We start from the raw sequence: 19,562 nt of genomic DNA on the forward strand, positions 1-19,562 counted from the left end.
GATCCTCTGGTTATCAATCCAGTAATTAGAAATTGTCCTATTATGAGGGTCCTAGTGGAAAATGGAGCTTCCGTGGAAATTGATTTCCATGACACATTCATAAGGATGGGCTACAATGATTCTTAACTAACTCCATCCAACGCACCCATCTACAGGTTTAACCACATGGAATGAAAAGTCGAAGGAGAAATATAACTTCCCGTAACTATCGGGGAAGAGCCCAGGGAAGCCACACAGATGTTGAACTTTCATGTTGTTAAGGCAGCCTCTACTTACAATGCCATCATGGGTAGAACATGGATTCATGCATTTAAGGTCGTGCCCTCAACCTACCACATGGTACTGAAGTTCCCTACTAGGAACGGTGTTGGAGAGGCGAAAGGAGATCAGAAAATGGCCCGCAGTTGCTATGTTGCAGAACTTAGGCCCGATGGAACCGGGGGGAAGGTCCCCACTATAGAAGACATGGATACCAGTTTATGGATGAGTGCCCTTGGAGTAGTTAGAATGATGAACTATGAGGGAAGGGAAGCCAGTAGAGGACTTGGTCCCAGTTCCCGTAGACTCCTTAGAACCAGAGAAGGTCACGTATATTGGAGCATCTCTAGACAAGACCTTTAAGGGCTAATTGACAACTTTCCTACAAAAGAACAGTGATGTGTTTTCTTGGACAACAGCTGATATGCCTGGGATTGACCCGAACCTTATAACCCATATGCTGAACGTTGACCCAACTCAAAATGTTGTGAAGCAAATGAAGAGAACTTTTGCCCTTGATAGGCTAGAAGCCATTAAACCAGAGGTCGATAAGCTCGTAGAAGCTGGATTTATTGAGGAAGTGCAATTCTCTGAGTGGTTGGCCAACCCCGTAATGGTCAAAAAAGGCCAATGAGAAGTGGAAAATGTGCATCAAATTCACTGACTTGAATGATACTTGTCCTAAGGACTGCTACCCCCTACCAAGGATCGATACCCTGATCGATGTCACTGCTGAACACCCGATGCTAAGTTTTATGGATGGCTTTAGCAGTTATAATTAGATTAAAATGTATAAGGATGACACCTTCAATGTATCTTTCATAATTGACTTTGGTGTCTTTTGTTATCTTGTTATGGCTTTTGGACTTAAGAATGCCAGATCTACCTACCAAAGGTTGGTAAATAAGATATTTTCTCATCTAACTGGGAAGACCATGGAGGTCTATGTTGATGACATGTTAGTCAAAAGCCTAAGCAAGGCTGATCATATTAGTCACCTCGGAGAGGCATTTGAAGTGTTGATGCACCACAAGATGATGTTAAACCCCACCAAGTGTACTTTTGATGTTGGGTCTGGAAATTTTTTTGGTCAGATGGTCTCTAAGAGGGGAATAGAGGCCAACCCCGATAAGATCAAAGCCATCCTGGACATGGAGCCACCACGCTCCATCAAGGACATTCAGAAGCTGACATAAAGAATCGCAGCTCTAAGGAGGTCCATCTCCAAGTCTGGAGACAAATGCCTTCCCTTTTTTAGAACCCTTAAGAGGGTGAAGAATTTTGAATGGACAACTGAGAGATAAGAGGCCTTTGAACATCTAAAGAAGTACATGATTGAAGTCCCATTGCTGGCCAAATGAAGTCTGGAGGACACCCTTTATCTGTACCTGGAGGTATCTGAATAAGCCGTAAGTGCAGTCTTCATAAAGGAAGAACAAAAACTCCAGAAGCCTGTATATTATATAAGCAAGGTGCTCCATGGAGCAGCGTTGAATTACTTCACCACATAGAAGTTTATACTTGCCCTCATAACAGCCCCGAGGAAGTTAGACCATAATTACAGGCTCACAAGATCGAAGTCCTGATGGACCAACCCTTAAGGAACATTCTGTATAGCCCGAAGGCCAGTGGAAGGCTCATCAAGTGGGCAATTGAGTTAGAAGAATTTGTCATAAAAAAAGGCTCGAACGACCATCAAGTCTCAGGACTTAGCAGACTTCATGATTGAATGCACCATTAACAACCAAGAAGTCGGGGAAAAGAGATAGTAACCCAGAAGGATGAGAGAAAGAGAAGGATAAGGAAATGACTTTAAAAGAGTATTGGGTTCTCCATCTTTGAAGAGGAAAAGGAAACATGAATATCAAGGCGGTGAAGGACTTTATCTCAGAAGCAATTGTATAGGTTTCCTTGTTTTTAATAGAATAAGATTCCTTATACATTGGTAGTTGTGCTCTATTTAAAACACATATTAGGTTCATGATATAAGCATTGCGACATTGTTATATCTTTCACATAACCTAGCAGCTCTCAAGGATATATTGTTCATCCTTTTGAGAGAGTACTTGTGTAACAATTTTTTATAAGATTAATATAAAAACTGATTGATTATAAAGACAGCAAATGCTGGTATTTCTCAAGTACTTTATGAAGATGATCCTTCTAAGAGACCAACCAGAGGTATAGTTATAAGGAAAATCAGTCAGGAAGAAGATGAAAGATCTCTCAGATCACAAGCTATTGGAACTACTGACATGGAGCTTAAAGGAAAGGAGAAAATAGAATAAAAGTCAAAGATTTTAAAGTCTAAAGCCAAAGCTGAAGTCAGTATATAAGGAATTCAAATCTTAAACTCTGATAGATTTAATCTATACAGTAGTTAAATCTCTTGATACTAAAGAAAATTTAACTAAAGCAGAAATCATCCAAGCTGGTCAAAGAAGGAAGATTTCTGGAAGCATTCTGAGCTAAGGAAGTGGAGTTAACCTCTGACATTGCTCAAGTTAAAGAAGCAGTTCAGGATGAAGAGTTAAAGTCTGATATTCACTGAAGCAAGATTGAATATGCCTACTTGATTCCTGCATTTAGATAGTTTTGACATCATCAATTGGAACTTTTCCATAATTCGATAATGAACAAGTAGGGGGGATTGTTAGGAGCAATTGATGATATCAAACAGAAACTATCAGAAGTATCTACAGATGGTAAATACTAGCATCAACGGATGATAGTTTACAACATCGACGGATGATGAAGCATCGACGGATGATGATGACATTGATGGATGTTGATATTCGACGGATAACGATATCAACGGATGATGATATCAACGAATGATGAAATCAGTATTTGTCACATTAGTTGATCTTTGAAGAGGAAAAGGAAACATGAATTTCAAGGTGGTGAAGGACTTTATCTCATAAGCAATTGTATAGGTTTTCTTGTTGTTAATAGAATAGGATTCCTTATACATTGGTAGATGTGCTCTATATAAAGCACAAATTAGGTTCATGCTATAAGCATTGCGATATTGTTATATCTTTCGCATAACCTTGCAGCTCTCAAGGATATCATGTTCATCCTTTCGAGAGAGTACTTGTGTAATAAGTTTTTATAATATTAATATTGTTGAAGCTTTGTCGACTTGATTATATTAACTGTATCCACCTCCCCCCCCCTCTACAGTTGATTAAGGGCCTAACAATAACAGATTTGCAGTTAACAGAAAAATGATTAACACTACCACACTTAACACATATTTTTCTAGGTGCATATTTATCAAGTGTATAATTGTTATATTTGTTAATTCCTACTATCCCATTCCTGTTATTTTTTTTTGGAATCTGTCTCGACCTCTATTTTCTCCAATTTGTCACTCAATTGCTTCATTGACAGATGCCTCACATTAACTCTTCTATTTTCCTTGACTTGACTTCATTCTCCTGTAACAAAGTTCTTCGAGACTGATCCATATTTCTCATTGAGTTTGGATAGTTTAGCTTTGCAAATTTATTTTCTTTCATTCGACGGATGTGGTTCTTTGTCTTTCGATGAATAATTCCTTTTATCATTCGATGGATAATCTTCATTATCCGTTGAATCCACATCCATTGAAAGTCCTTCTATCAAACCAAGATCCAGTTTCTCCTTGCTCTTTATCCAGGCTTCTTCACAGAAAGATTCTATGCCTTGAACTTTAGCAATTTGAGTATGTAGATCTCTTGATGACTTACAAGCTTTGATTACCTCTTGCTCTCGTTGAAGCTGCTTTTTTAAAATCTCCTATTTCTTTAAGGGTTCAGTCAGTTCCTCCTTAGCAATTCTACACTCTATTTTTAATTTCTCAAACTCAACAAATTAAGTTTCTAACACAGTATTTCTTTCACTTAAAACCAAATTATTTTCCTTAATTTTTGTGTTTTATTTAGTGAGAGATTTAAGTGTAACAAGAAAGTGATATAATTCAGTTGACATGTCATTTATAGCATCATTACGCTCATCCTTAGAAAGATGTGCTAGATTGACAAAGCTTGGTTCTTCATCTTCATCTTCCCCATCTGCTGTCCAGTCATTTTCTTGAGTCAAGAAAGCCCTTTCTTTCTACTTGAGCAACTCAAATTATTTTTTCTTATAGCAACTTGCTCAAACTTATTTTTCTCAAGATTAGGCTTTTTGCATTCATTTGCAAAAAGACCACTCAAGCCGCATTTAAAACACTTGAATTTTAACTTATCCACCATGATTTATTTGGCTTGGCTGCTCCAAAATTCTTTTTGAATTCAAGCTTGGAAAACCTTTTTGACAAGAAAGCTAGATGTTCATCTATGTCTTCCATTTCATCTTGACTTAGATGATCTTCATGCTCAACCACTAGCCCTTTTCCTTTGCCTTCACAAACCCTAGAGTTTGGTACAGATTCCACAGCTTCAACCTTCATCTCTTTCACTCTCTCTTGTTCAGCCACCAAAGAAATAAATCCTCCCTTCTTCCTTCCTTTCTCTATCTACTCATCTTGTTCCAACTCAAGCTCATAAGTCTATAGAATGTCATACAGTCTCTCCAAAGTAAATTCCTTGTAATCTTGAGAATTTCTAAGAGAGACAATCACGGGTTTCCATTCTTTTGGTAGAGATCTAAGGAATTTCAGGTTTGAATCCTTTCTATGATAGACTCTTCCATGCAACTTTAGTGCATTTAGTAGTTTTTAAAATCTACTAAATGTGTCACCCAAAGATTCACTATCTTCACAATGAAAGTACTCATACTGCTTGATTAGAAGTTGCATCTTATTTTCCCTCACTTGTTCAGTTCCATCACATATGATTTGAGTTGTATCCCAAATCTCTTTAGCAGATTTACAATTGATGATATTGTCAAACATATCTCCATCAAGACCATTGAACAAAATGTTCATAGCCTTTTTGTCTTTGTGCACTTGCTCAGTGTCCCCATTTGTCCATTCTTATTGTGGATTTGAAATACTTTGTTCATTGCCTACAGCTCCTTCAGTGTATGTAGCAGCTCTTCAAGGAACATGGGGACCTTTCTCAATGCAATCAACACATCTTTCATCTTGAGAGAGAAGATGCAAGTGCATTTTCACCTTCTAATGGTAATATTGTCTTTATCCAAGAAAGGGATCTCCACTCCAACATCTTTCCTGCTCATGTTGTTAGTTGTTTTGATCTTTAAACTCTTAGTGTGTCAAGAGCTTGCTCTGATACCAATTGTTATTCCCAAACAATCTAACAAGTAGAATTACAGAAGGGGGATTGAATGTAATTCTTGGTTTCTTTTTCAATCTTTAAAACTTCTTGCAAATTTAGCTATAACTGTGTATGAATATGCCTAGTGCGGATAAGAAATATCCAAGTATTCAAAACACAAAGTAAGTAAACAAGGATGTTTAAAAACTTTCTGGTGGATTGTTGTTTCCACCAGATATATATAAATGTAGAAGATCTCCGTGGTGGAAAAATCACACTGGTGCTTACAAGTGAATTGACAAAAGAGAGAACTTAGAAATTCTTAACAGATTGTGCCTTGTCTATTTCTTAGTTCTTTCGATCGATATTCTTTAACTTTCTACTCTTGGTTTATATATCACCAAGTTACATGTGAAAAAGATAAAATATTAAAAAAAACATGCCTAAGTCCAATCACATGTTTCTTCATTTCTCCATCCAACATCTTTGTATTTCTTCAAGTGAGCATGGAAATGGAAATTCTACTTGATTTTCATAATCCTGATTACAGGATGCCACATTTCTTTTATATACAATCAACCCATGTGACTGTCAAGTCACTATCAACTCCTACTTTGAATTTGTTATCCGTCGAGACTATGTTGGATCATCCGTCGAGACTCTATTGGATCATCCGTTGAGACTCTATTGGATCATCTGTTGAATGGGATTTGGGTCATCCGTCGAAGCCTTCTAGAAACATCTGTTAAAAGTATATTTCCATATCAATTGACTCAATTTCACTTATGCAAATTTACAAGGCATCTAATATTTATAATTAGCCAACCTATTTACAGCTGCTTACAAGTGAATTTACAAAAGAGAGAACTTAGAAATTCTTAACAGATTGTGCCTTGTCTATTTCTCAGTTCTTTCGATCGATATTTTTCTACTTGCTACTCTTGGTTTATATATCACCAAGTTACATATGAAAAAGATAAACTAATAAAACAAACATGTCTAATCACATTTTTCTTTATTTCTCCATCCAGTATCTTTGTATTTCTTCAAGTTAGGATGGAAATGGAAATGCTTCTTGATCTTCATAATACTGATTACAGGCTGCCACATTCTTTTTCTATACAATCAACCCATGTGACTGTCAAGCCACTATCAACTCCTAATTTGAATTTGTTATCCATCGAGACTCTGTTGGATCATCCGTCGAGATTCTGTTGGATCATCCGTCGAGATTCTGTTGGATCATCCGTCGAGATACTGTTGGATCATCCGTCGAGACTCTATTGGATCATCCATTGAATGGGATTTGGGTCATCCTTCGAAGCCTTATAGAAACATCCGTTGAAAGTATTTTCATGGTAGTTGACTCAATTTCACTTATGCAAAATTACAAGGCTTCTAATATTTACAATTAGCCTACCTATTTTACATATCATACTAGAAGCCAACATGACTTAGAATATCTTACAACTTCTAATCCTTCAAGATATTACAGTAATAAGAAATGTGCTACAAAAACTTATTTAAACGTAAGCTACTCTTTCAACGGATGACAAGTGAGATTATTAGTTGAAAACTACAATCACACTTAATTAATTCTACTGAGGGGTTTTGGTAAGCCTACAACATATTCCTAACAAGCCCCGATTAGGGCCAATTAGTGAGATTTAGGCCTGATTAGTGTGTTTTACACGTAATTAACTCGAATGAGGGGGAATTAGTGAATCGTGTGATGAAATTAGCCACGATTAGGGTCGTTTAACCTATTCACTTCACTTGATTAGTGTGAATTAGGGATAATTAGTGTCTTATGCATACTATTTCGTCCCGGTTGAGAAATATTTGCCCGGATTAGGGAAAATTAGCCTAGATTAAGGCCAGTTAGTGTATTTTAGCTTAAAATTAGGCTCTTTTAAGCTTAGTTAGCAGCTTGAACAAGGAAATTAGCCCCGAATAGGGCCTGTTAGCAGCTTTCACCCGGTAATTAACCTTGATGAAGGTTAAGGGGAGATAAATGCTCGCTTTTTAGCCTCGATTAGGACCGTTTAGTGTGGAACACCATCCAATTAGCCTGTGCAAAGGTCTTAAGTGTGTATACTCGCACTATATAAGTCATTGTAAACGTGTAGGTCGCTCCACACTTTACAAAAAAATGGAGAGACCCATGAAGGGCCGATACCCGAGAAGGGCCAAAAGTACCCCAATTCGTGAAAAGACCATTATAACTTCCATGAAAACTCGAAGTAGTATTCCCGAAAGTTGGGGGGCAAATTATATGGATAGAAAATATACCCTAAAGACACATTAAATGTCACATTAATTACACTTGGGCTTATTTTCTGAAGTCTAGTACAGACCTGTCTGGTCCAAGCTCGTAGCAGACTCAAGACGACCCATGTAGTCAAGGCCCACCAGCAGAGGTCGTCAAGGTCCAAGAACACAAGTTGTTTACGGGCTAGGCCAAATATAGCTAGAAGAGCAGAGACATGTGTCCTAAGCAGACTCAAAGTCCTACACAGAAGGTTCTGGAGTTCCTTCCCTTATAGGACCCCTAATCACCATCTAAGTTGGAGACTTGTCCACCAAGTCCCCCAACACAAGTCTAACCCTAGACTCACCTCTATATAAAGGGCTCTACCCCTTAACCTAGAACTACGTGGGCATCTTGCAAGGACCGATAGTCCCGAGCGCGAGAGCAACCATTAAAACTCAAAGCTCAAAAACCCTAGCATTAATTACTAATGCACTCTAGTTTTTATTCCACAACATATATATTTATATTTATTCGATGTATTAATTAAATATGCATTAAATGATATTTATATATTTAATTATTAATTAGGCTTAAGTGTTATTTAGATGATTAATAATAATAATACCCGATGAGCCATAAATAATGGATTAAATCTCGTCGAATCCCATAGTTTGTTCTTCAGAATATGTCTCGGAAAGAATTTGAATTTCGTTTTGTTTGGGTAGAGTTTCTTGTAGAGAAGATTACCAAGGTTTCTTTCCGCAGCCTTCGAGATATAAAATTCATAATCACTCTAAAAGTTATTGGTTTATGGATTGAGTGATTTTTTTCTTTTGCGAACAAAATTAGTTCCATAAAGGATTATTTTGTATGTTATCACATAATAGCTAATTTTTGTAATGGCTATTTGTCTTCACAATATAGCTCCTGCTCCGTAAATGATTATTTTGAACATTATAACTTTTATTTGCTATAGTACATTCTAATCAATCTAGGTTCTGTTTAGCATATTTCAAACACTTTAAATATAGTAACACCACCAAGTATTCCTTGCAATACTTAAATAAAAGTCTTATGTATGTGACATTGAAGTTTTAACTTTAATGGTATCTTATATATATATATATATACTAGCATTATAACTCGTGCAAGGCACATGTTATTTTCTACAATATTTTTTTATGCAACATATAAATGTAGTGTTTTTAATTTTAATTTTATTGATAAATTATACATAGCTCACATATACATGCTATAAGCTGAATAAATATCAATATATCTGATTTGCAAGTAAGACGTTATCAACCTACACAATGTTACTAATTTAGCTCATTAAGTAAACTGTAAATTTTCTTGTTTATATCATATACTTTATAATCAGTGTAGGTGATTCAGTTAGTCTACTTTTAAAAGGAAAAAAAATCAAAAGTTAATCTCTAGAATGAAATCGTCAATATATTCACATGAAGTAAACTAAGAATTATTACACATGTTGAATTGTATTCGATTGCAAATTCGATGGAAAGGTTTATTGTTATGCACAAGAATGCCCATTGGTTAAATAAACCATGAGATGATGAACTATTTTATTATTAAAGTCACTATTCTAACCAATAATCAATTTTTTTGGCTGTTGAATAATAATTTCAACGGCTTTGATTAAAAAAATTATTAGCACTTCACTGTAATGTTTACCAAAGTGATGGTGCTTCGCTAGTCGCTACACTAAAAATTATAGCGGAGTAGTTGAAGATTTAAATACGGTGCCAAACATTTGCATCTACATTTATCCATTTTTTTGATATCTACTTTCATCCTTATTCCTCCCCAACTATCCACTGTTATTTCTCCATCTACCAATACTAATTACATCAACCCAATATCTTAGTTTGAATAGACAAGAATTCTTTAGAAAATAAAATACAATGCTCGCACACAAGATGCATATTTATCGGGTGGTATATGAACGAGTCCCTTATTTTTTTGTATCGGAATCTGTGGTAGAGATGAAGGAGAGCGAGATTGTGTATTGTATACTGTTATATGATGTTTTTTTTCTAATTTAAATTTGAAGTATACTAATATGATTGGAGTATTGTAAAGAACAAAAGTACTAATATGACCGTAATATCTCCAACCATTCTGCCATAATTTTTAGCATAGCTATTGAGGCTCCGCTATAAATTTTAGCGGAGCGACAATCGTTCCACTAAAAATTATAGTGCACTGCTGAATTTCTGTTAATCTTAACTGTTGGAATAATGACCCAACGATGAAAAAATTGAATGTTGGTTAAACTATCCTTCACAACCATGAGCGATTTACAAGTACCCTTCTTAATTTAAAAAGTTTAATGAATCATCAAAGTCGTAAAACTTACGGTCGTAATACTGAAAAAAGTGAAACTTACATAAATGTTAATAAATAATCAAAAAAGTTAATCTTTTCATCACTCAACACTCATCAGTCATCACTCATCGGACATCTAGGGCTGAGGCTGCAACTAGGGCTACATTTTATCACAAATTTAGAGATCAACTTGATTAAAGTGTCATACAGGTTCTTTTGTTCTTATTTAATTTCTTTTGTTCTTATTTATTTTCTAAATTTATATTCAATATTTGTGCACTTTTAATATACTAGAAGTAAAATTATGCCTCCTAAACAATTATCAGGATATGAAAAAAGAAAGAAAAAAAGAAAGGCTGATAAATTTATCCAATCTAAAAAAGGAGCTCTTAATAAGTTTGTTATTAGGGAGTCTCAAAATGTTAATAATGATGTTGATGTTCCTGAAACTTTGGCAAATGATTTAGGTTGTGATAATAATTTAAATCAAGAAAATCATGATGATAATGAAAAAAAATATGGCAATGATATTAGTCACCTTGGTGATATTGTTGTTGAGGTAAATCAAGAAGAAAATGTTGATGAATGTGTTGATATTTATGATCCAAGAATTTGGGATGGTCTTGACGTTAAGTCAAGAGATTTATTAATATTAAATGGTTCTAAAAGAGATCTTTCTATAGTTAAAGGCCCTCGAGATAAGTTATTAAGGTGTTTCTCTTCCAATTATTATACACGGTATATGTCAAATGGTGAAAAATATGATAGACCATGGTTAGTGTACTCAAAAGACCTTGATAGAATATTTTGTTTTTGTTGCAAGTTATTTAAAAAAACCTCACAAAAAGAAAATAGATCGATAATTGAGGGATTTAATGATTGGATACATGCTCCTGTCAGGCTTAAGGAACATGACAATAGTGGTGAACATGTTAATAATATGTGTGCTTGGATTGATTTACGTGACAGACTAGAGATAAACAAAACAATTGATAAAGATGTTCAAAAACAAATTAAAAAGGAAAAACAACATTGGAAGGAGTTACTAAATAGTATAATCCATGTTGTGGAATACCTAGCTACAAATACATTAGCTTTTCGTGGAACAATTGACCGGCCTTTTGATGAGAATAATGGAAACTTTCTAGGATTAATAGAGATGATTGCTAAATGGGATCCTATTATGAAAGAACATTTACGTCGTATTGAACATAGTGAAATTCATTATCATTATCTTAGTAATAAAATTCAAAATGAGTTGATTGTCTCTTTGGCTAATGAAATAAAAAATGTTATGATTAGGAAAATTAAAGAAGCAAAATATTTTTCTGTGATACTTGATTGTACTCCTGATGCAAGTCATCAGGAACAAATGTCTCTCATATTAAGATGTGTGAATGTATCTAGTAATCCCATTTAAGTAGAAGAATATTTTGTAGAATTTTGAAAGTAGATGACACATCCGGTCTTGGACTTTTTAGTGTACTAGAGAATGCACTTGTTACTCTTGATCTTGACATTGATAATATTAGAGGCCAGGGATATGATGATGGTTCTAATATGAAGGGTAAACATCAAGGTATTCAAAAAAGATTACTTGATATAAACCCTAGGGCATTTTATACTCCTTGTGGCTGTCATAGTTTAAATCTAGCACTCTGTGATATTGCAAATTCTTGTGTAAAAGCAAAAGATTTTTTTGGTATTATACAAGGTATTTATAACTTGTTCTCAAACTCAACGAAGAGATGGAAAATTTTAAAAGAGCATGTTAAAATTAGTGTTAAACAACTTTCTTCCACCATATGGGAAAGTCATGTGGAAGCTGTGAAAGCAATTAGATTTCAACCGATAAAAATAAGAGAAGCCTTACTGGAATTAGCTGAAACAGATGGTGACAATGATGTTAGGTGTAGGGCTAATACTTTATCTTGTTTTCATATTGGAAATTTTGAATTTTTGGTAGGTTTAATTATATGGTATGAGATTTTGTATGCAGTGAATTTAATTAGTAAATATTTACAATCTAGTGATATGCTTATTGATGTTGCTATTGATGAGATACAAGGATTGATTAATTTTTTTAAAAAAATACAGGGAGACTCGATTTATAGATGCCATGAAAATTGCTAAGGATATTGCTATAGAAATGAAAATTGATCCAATTATTCAGGTTTAACGTGTAATTCGTAGAAAAAAACATTTTGATGAAACAATTTCTCCAAAAAATTCTCAATCACCGGAAGAATCTTTAAGAGTTAATTATTTTCTTTATTTGGTAGATCAAGCAATTGGGTCATTAGAAATAAGGTTTGAGCAGTTCAAGACCTATGAAAATAATTTTGGATTTCTTTTTTCTTACCAAAAGTTGAATCCCATGAATGAATATAATTTAAAATTAGCATGCAACAATCTTGAACTTATTTTAAAGCATAAGGATGCCTCTGATGTTGATTGTGAAGAATTGTTCCACGAGTTAAAAATATTAAGAACCATTTTACCAAAGGAGACAACACATGTCTTAGAGATATTGAATTATTTAAAAAAATTTGATTGTTTTCCAAATGTTTTTATTGTTTACAGGATATTATTGACTATACCGGTCACAGTTGCATCTGCCAAGTTAAAATTGTTGAAATCATACTTAAGGTCAACTATGTCGCAGGAGAGATTGAATGGATTAGCACATTTATCCATTGAAAATAGTTTACTAGAAAATGTTGATTATAAAAATATTATTATTGAGTTTGCTTCAAAGAATGCTAGAAGAACAATTTTCAGATAATTAATGCCATTCATGTACTTGTTTCTTTCTTAATAATTTTCAGTTAATTTTTTTAATATGTAAAATAATTATTTTATGCATTAGTATTGTTTTTACACTTTTCAGTTGATTTTTATTATTGCAAGCACTTATATATATATATTATGAAAATATTTTAGAATTATGAGGGCACATTTTTCAAAATTTGCACAGGGCACTCTAAATGTCAGGCACGACTCTGATCATAGCTCCTCTTAATGGAAGAACCGGTGTTAGAAGTCTCTAGTTCTTGCTCATAGTCGAGTACAATGTAATCCAACTTCTCCTTCATGTCCCAGGTTATTTCATGAATCTACGTTCTGCTGAGGTGGTAAAGGAGTTCCACACACAGTTAAGATTTTCATGAAGGCGTCATTTTATGTCACGGCTTGCCCAAGTCAAGACATAGAATAGCATGTGGGAGGGAATACCGCATACACTTCGTAGATAGGAAAACTGTGGCTGACACACCATCTCCCAAGTCCAAAACAGTGCCTGTAGCAAAAACAAAACAAAAACCTTGTAATCGGAGACCTAGCCTGAAAATGTTTTGATCTCTTAATATAATTTATATTGGATGCTGGGATCTGCTCAAGTTTGCTATGAGCAACTGAAATCAATAACACTTTTATTACATATTCCCTGGGTGTGATATTAAATACGAGTCAAATATTTCAAAGTATTTGGAAGGAAAATGTTAAAAAAAAATTAACACAATTAAATCAATTTAGATTGTCATTTCCTTCTTAACTACCAGCGAAAAAAAAACATAAGCCCAATTAACTAAACCTAACTTGAATTTTGTGGAATAGTCATAGTAGATCCCGAAGTCAAGATATCTTCTCACTGGAAGTTATAGAACAATCAATTCCTATAGTTGCTTATCAGTGTAGTATGACCACTGGAAAAAAGTGACAAAAACCGCTTGGAATGCAACATAATTCGGGGCATTGAAGGACTTGGATAAGAGTTGGGTTATTTTTTCACCGTTAGCTTTTGGATCAAGAGGCGCTTAACTAGGAACCGGATGCTCCTCCGCACGTAAATATACAATGTTTAAATTGTGATGCCAGATCTTCTACATATCATCCTAATTACTAACAAATCCATGTTTGATTGTAAACTTTATGGTAAGATCTCCATGCATGGACCAAGCTTTATCCCTAACATAGGCATCTTTTTACCCCGTACCAACCATCACACCATTGTGACATGGACCACTAACAATAGGCTTATTGACCTTTTAAACCTCAAACTTTGCATCAATATACTTGATAGCTTATAATATCATAGGCCCAGCAGCAAGAACCCAAGGCCCAATAAGAAGGGCCTAGGGAGCATTCAACAATAACCCTGGAAGACCCCAAGACACATGGAAATATCACTACTATCCAGGTTACTATTGGCCCACCTAGCTGCTAAGGCACTAGCTGTTAAGGCACTAGCCTACAAAGGAATCTGCGGAGATCACCTAGCTGCTAAGGCACTAGCCTACAAAGTCATCAGGCAAGGTTACTATTGGCCCGCTATAAACGCAGATGCAGTTGTGTATGTAAAAAAGTGCAGCAAATGACAAAAGTTCAGCAATGTGCTGAAATAGAGTCCAAGCTTTCCGGGGTCAGTGTTGTCCCCGGTCCCATTTGCTGTTTGGGGAATAAATATCATGGGTCCTTTTCCACGGGCCAAAGGAGATTGCGATATGTGCTAGTGGCAATTGATTATATAACTAAGTGGGCTGAGGCCAAAGCCATGAGAACCATCAATCAGCTGGACTACATCAAATTTATGGATTCAATTGTGATGAGGTTCGGGATTCCAATGGTTTTGATCTCGAATAACGGACCGCAGTTTGTTGGTTCAGACTTTGAAGCGTATTTGAAAGAGCTCGGGATCAAGCATCAGAAAGCATCCGTGGCCCACCTTTAGGGAAACAAACAAGTAGAGGTCACCAACATGACAATACTCCGAGGCCTAGAACCAAGGTTGGAAGAGTCTAAAAAGAACTGGCTATATGAGCTCCCAAAAGTCTTATGGTCCTACAGAACCACCTCCCGGAACGGGACCGAAGAGACTCCTTTTAAGCTCGCCTATGGCACCGAGGCCCAGCTACCAATAGAAACCAGATCCCCCTCCCACAGAGTCGTCAACTTTGATGAAATCTCAAATATTGAAGGCCTCAAAACCAACCTGGAACTCTTGGATGAAGTAAGAGACTGGGTTGTGGAAAAGATGGAAAACTACAAAGAAAAGACAAAGCTCTATTTTGTAAAAAAGACCAAGATAAGGGAATACGAAGTGGGAGATCTAGTACTCCGGGACACTGAAGCTTCTAAACCAACAAACCAAGGAAAGCTGCAGCCCAACTGGGAAGGCCCCTACATAGTCAAAGAGGTGCTCCGACCGGGAACGTACAAGTTAAACTACCTCAGCGGAATCGAGGTCCCAAACACCTGGCACGGAGCCCGGCTAAGGAAATTCTACCAGTAAGGGAAAGGTACATATTCTGGGATCATCTCTATGTTCATGCTATGATATCTAGATTTAAATACTGTTCTCATTCACCCCAGAATATAATTTTTGCTATATTTCGATTTGAATGAAAAACTTTACTTTGAGCATCCCATAGCTTAAATTAATTTCATTATGTTATTTGTTTAATGTCATTATACTCACACCCGAATGCATGATTTAAATAAATTCACTACCTAGAAAAATTTCTATAACTTAGAAATTTACCCCATCCCGGGGTCTGCAAAAACACAGCCCATGTGTACCTAGAAAGATTTCTATAAGTTAGAAATTAACCCCATCCCGGGGTCTGCAAAAACACATCCCATGTGTACTGAGAAAAATTTCTATAAGTTAATAATTTACCCCATCCCGGGGTCTGCACAAACACAGCCCATGTGTACTTAAAAAAAATTCTATAAGTTAGAAATTTACCCCATCCCGGGGTCTGCAAAAACACATCCCATGTGTACTTAGAAAAATTTCTATAAGTTAGAAATTTACCCCATCCCGGGGTCTACAAAAACACAGCCCATGTGTACTTAGAAAAATTTCTATAAATTAAAATTTAACCCATCCCGGGGTCTGCAAAAACATACCCCATGTGTACTTAGAAAAATTTCTTAAAAGTTAGAATCTCAAAGGCAAATCGAAATGACAAGTGAAAAGATGAAGGAAAAACACAAACACATTAAACTGCCCCGGGGAAACATACCCTGGGGCCAAACCATAGTACGTTCGGTTACAGACAAATTAAAATAGCCAAAAGTCTTAGTTCAGAAAGATATATTAAACTGGAAACAGTAAAAACAAATTACATGTCATAAATGGCCAGATCATCACTCTTGTGCTGCTAGCTCGACGGGGGGAGAAGGGGGTTGCTCCGGGTCATCTTTCGGAAGGGGAGACTGCTCGGTGAGAGGAGACTCGGCCAATAGAGGAGCATTACTGGATGGACCGGCCCCGGACTCCCTCACCTGGATGGCTTCCGCTTCTTTCTCCAACCGAGTCTCCTCCTCAATATACTTCTCAAGGAAGATATCAATTATACCCTGAGGATTTTTGCCACTTGGAGGCAACCCTCCAGCAGATCTGGATCTTCTCTAGCGCCTTGTCGTTCAACTCCTCAAAGTACGCAGGATTACCCCGGAATCTGACAAGAACTTCTTCAGGAGTGGGTCATGCGGCAAGATCATCTCTCAGTTTCTTATTCTCCGCCCTCATATCCCGAACTGATTCCGCGGCCCGATCTTGCCTCTCCCAAATCTCATCCAAGATCTTCTTATGAGCTGCAGCCTCCTTAGCATTAGTTTCCTTCAAAACCTTCAGCTCCCGGGAGAGGTTCTCGGCCTCAGTCTTGGAAACCTCCGCATCATCCGCCTTTGCCTTAAGACTCCGGGTAATGCAAACCAATCCAGCAACCCGGGAGTTAGCCTTAAAAAACTACATGTCAGAATTAGACAATATAAGGTAGAAAAAAGACAAGTACAAAAAATAATAAGGAAGAAACTTACAATAGTCATTTCCTCTTGAAGTGAAACAAGAAAGTCCTCGAGAGGCTCCTTCCTGTACTTCTTCCTCTCAGCAGTACTGGCATAGTTTTCAAAAAGCTCCTTCCGGCATGTCTCCGGACTAAAGCTATCCTGCAGTGCCTTCAAGGTCTCCGGGGTGTCCGGAGCCAACTCATTAAAAACCTTCTTGGAAGCTCGACCTTCAGAAACCTCCCCATTCTTTTCCACGGACTCCACAGGGGCACTCTTCCTCTTTCAGGGAACCGGAACCCTCACCATATCCTTCTCCTGAACTGACTCATCCCGGGGCTTATTGATAACAATGGTTGTCCTCCCCGGACGGGTCGGCGTGCCCTTCTGAGCCGCTTCTTCTCCCTCACCAACCTTCTTTTTCCCGAGATCGACGCTGGTCAGGCCTCTGATCGTCCGGCACTTGGCAGCCAAATCCTTGAGTTGAGTAGACATGTTTTTGGGGTAGGGGATTAACTTCGGAATACCTAAAAATGAAATAGCAAAAATGTCAACCCCGGATACAGACAAACAAGAAATAGTTAAAACCAGAAAATAAAGCTAAGGCCAAAGACTTACAGCCGGTAGCATAGTTTCATTGTTATTAAATGAATCCCGGGTCCACTGTGTCCCGAGTGCCCCACATAAGGCATAAACCATCTTGAGAGCTGCTTGCCCGAGCTGCTGGACCAGAAATTTATATGTTTTTATTCCAACCTTATGGAGGGGCATGAACTCCAGATCCCCACCCCGGACAATATAAACTCCCGGTGCCATCCCTTGAGGGAGGTCAACATACTAACCGGGAGAACCATCTTATCAGACGGATATCCGCAGTCCTCAATCCGGAACAAAAACTCGTATATGGGTCGGGCTGTGGATTTATTGATTTTAAAGATATGGTGGAAAAGCCTAAAGGTTGGAAGATAGTTTTTGGCGTGACAACAAGCTAAAAACCAACTAATCCACTTCACCGAGTTCGGGGCCAACTGCGTGAAGGGAATCCCATATACGTCCCAATATAGAGACTTGATGAACTGATTTAGTCCGAGGCACATGCCCTGGAGATATTCTAAGGGTATCCCGACATAACCCCCGCAGGTCTATGGTAAACCCTCTCATACTCCTCGGGCCACCGCCACTCATACTCATCCCCCAGGTTAAAGGCTAGCCTAAGGGCACTGTCCACCTCCTCGTCGGTGTAATTCTCTCCAATCTCCTTATGAACTGCCCCACACTCATACCGGGTCCCCGGGGCGGTAAAAAATCTTCTATCCATAGCAGCCTCGTCATACGGTTCCCTGCCGTCTAAGCCTTCCGGCCCCCATATACCTCAGATATGTCTCTATAATAAAAGCCTAGGGGTTTAGGGTCTCTCCGATAATGGACAAAATATTGGTCTATATCTTCCTATGACCCATCCGGATTCGCCAAGGTACTTCCGGGGCCTAGAACTAGGGTTTGGGCCAATACTTGGACAGGTGGTTCAACTCGGGGAAGCATCTCGAGGGAACCGCTACTAGAAGAAGAAGAAGAAGAAGAAGAAGAAGAAGAAGAAGAAGAAGAAGAAGAAGAAGAAGAAGAAGAAGAAGAAGAAGAAGAAGAAGAAGAAGAAGAAGAAGAAGAAGAAGAAGAAGAAGAAGAAGAAGAAGAAGAAGAAGAAGAAGAAGAAGAAGAAGAAGAAGAAGAAGAAGAAGGGAGGTCTGAAAACAATTCTCCTAAATACCCAGGACTACCAAATACCAAATTCTAAGTTTAGCTGTTTGTTTAAACCTCCTACCTTGCATATACTCTAAATGTATATATACGTACCTCGGAATCAATGCCACACCCGAACCCAAAACACAAAAAAAAACAAAAAACAAGACAAGTTCAGAAACATTTTTATACACGAATCGAAAATAAAAAACAAGCTCTATGGCATATTTATACATCTATAGCCAGAAACACAAGCCAAGAACAAACCCTGGGCCCAACTACATTTCACACTATCAAAAAACCATATTTTTGTACAGAAAAACATCAAATCCGTGCTAGTTACACAAACCATACATTAAGCCAATGCCAAAAACACTACAAAACCACACTAAACATATAAAACTACACAGTTCAACTTTAAAAATTTGAAACAGTTGCAAACCTCAAGAAAGAAACTCAAAAAGATATATAATGGTGAAACGAAAACTCGCACAAAACAATAATGGCATGCACGGTGAAAAAGCAAAGAGAAAGTCGCGGAAAATACGAAACCTTACAGGAAAGCAGGAGATGTGTGAAGGCTTCAACTGAAAAAGCTCTGCAAATGCGCCAAATGAAAACCCTTATTTTTGCTCTCTCAAAGTTGTGTTTGCGTAAAGAACAAAATAATAGAGAATAGGAGTATTTATAGAGAGGTAAAAGAGAATGAACAAAAAAGATGAATAGTTTTTAAAAGGAATGATGTCAGCCCCACGTGGCGTCTTTTGATTGGTATCGAGAATTGTAACTGCAACAGTTATTACCACTACTGCAATCATTATGGCGTGGGCACATCTTTTCAGGAAAAAGGGGGAGTAAAACTTTTTTACACTCAAATATATATACATATATATACGCATGTATCTTTGACCCTGGCTGGAATCCCAACAGTCTCCTCACAACTCGGATTTTCAACATCAACTTTT

General features: G+C 37.0%; 4 protein-coding genes and 1 pseudogene across 4 annotated transcripts; 4 read left to right on the forward strand and 1 right to left on the reverse strand.

Annotated features, from left to right (window-relative positions):
- The first annotated feature begins 237 nt into the window (after positions 1 to 237).
- LOC141665943 (uncharacterized) lies at positions 238 to 892 on the forward strand. Its single transcript, XM_074471929.1, has 2 exons — positions 238 to 583; positions 678 to 892. Exons 1-2 carry the CDS (start codon positions 238 to 240, stop codon positions 890 to 892), a joined length of 561 nt encoding a protein of 186 aa, XP_074328030.1.
- Positions 893 to 10,372: 9,480 nt separating this feature from the next.
- Positions 10,373 to 12,768, forward strand: LOC141665944 (uncharacterized). The gene is made up of 5 exons (XM_074471931.1): positions 10,373 to 10,842; positions 10,969 to 11,442; positions 11,550 to 12,047; positions 12,166 to 12,241; positions 12,652 to 12,768. Exons 1-5 carry the CDS (start codon positions 10,373 to 10,375, stop codon positions 12,766 to 12,768), a joined length of 1,635 nt encoding a protein of 544 aa, XP_074328032.1.
- A 290-nt stretch (positions 12,769 to 13,058) lies between these two features.
- Positions 13,059 to 14,075, reverse strand: LOC141665945 (actin-66-like; annotated as a pseudogene).
- Positions 14,076 to 14,243: 168 nt separating this feature from the next.
- Positions 14,244 to 14,797, forward strand: LOC141665946 (uncharacterized). The gene is made up of 2 exons (XM_074471932.1): positions 14,244 to 14,354; positions 14,438 to 14,797. Exons 1-2 carry the CDS (start codon positions 14,244 to 14,246, stop codon positions 14,795 to 14,797), a joined length of 471 nt encoding a protein of 156 aa, XP_074328033.1.
- Positions 14,798 to 14,824: 27 nt separating this feature from the next.
- LOC141665947 (uncharacterized) lies at positions 14,825 to 15,358 on the forward strand. Its single transcript, XM_074471933.1, has one exon. It carries the CDS (start codon positions 14,825 to 14,827, stop codon positions 15,356 to 15,358), a length of 534 nt encoding a protein of 177 aa, XP_074328034.1.
- Positions 15,359 to 19,562: the final 4,204 nt, after the last annotated feature.

Source organism: Apium graveolens, chromosome 6 (assembly GCF_009905375.1).
Source record: "Apium graveolens cultivar Ventura chromosome 6, ASM990537v1, whole genome shotgun sequence".
Lineage (NCBI taxonomy): Eukaryota > Viridiplantae > Streptophyta > Magnoliopsida > Apiales > Apiaceae > Apium > Apium graveolens.

Coding starts and splice junctions, on each gene's coding strand:
- LOC141665943 (XM_074471929.1), top strand. CDS start 238: ATGTTGAACTTTCATGTTGTTAAGGCAGCCTCTACTTACAATGCCATC. Junction 584..677: donor ACTCCTTAGAACCAGAGAAG/GTCACGTATATT, acceptor CTTGGACAACAG/CTGATATGCCTGGGATTGAC.
- LOC141665944 (XM_074471931.1), top strand. CDS start 10,373: ATGCCTCCTAAACAATTATCAGGATATGAAAAAAGAAAGAAAAAAAGA. Junction 10,843..10,968: donor GAAAAATATGATAGACCATG/GTTAGTGTACTC, acceptor TGCTCCTGTCAG/GCTTAAGGAACATGACAATA. Junction 12,242..12,651: donor AAATTGATCCAATTATTCAG/GTTTAACGTGTA, acceptor TATTGTTTACAG/GATATTATTGACTATACCGG.
- LOC141665946 (XM_074471932.1), top strand. CDS start 14,244: ATGGAAATATCACTACTATCCAGGTTACTATTGGCCCACCTAGCTGCT. Junction 14,355..14,437: donor GAGATCACCTAGCTGCTAAG/GCACTAGCCTAC, acceptor AAAAAAGTGCAG/CAAATGACAAAAGTTCAGCA.
- LOC141665947 (XM_074471933.1), top strand. CDS start 14,825: ATGACAATACTCCGAGGCCTAGAACCAAGGTTGGAAGAGTCTAAAAAG.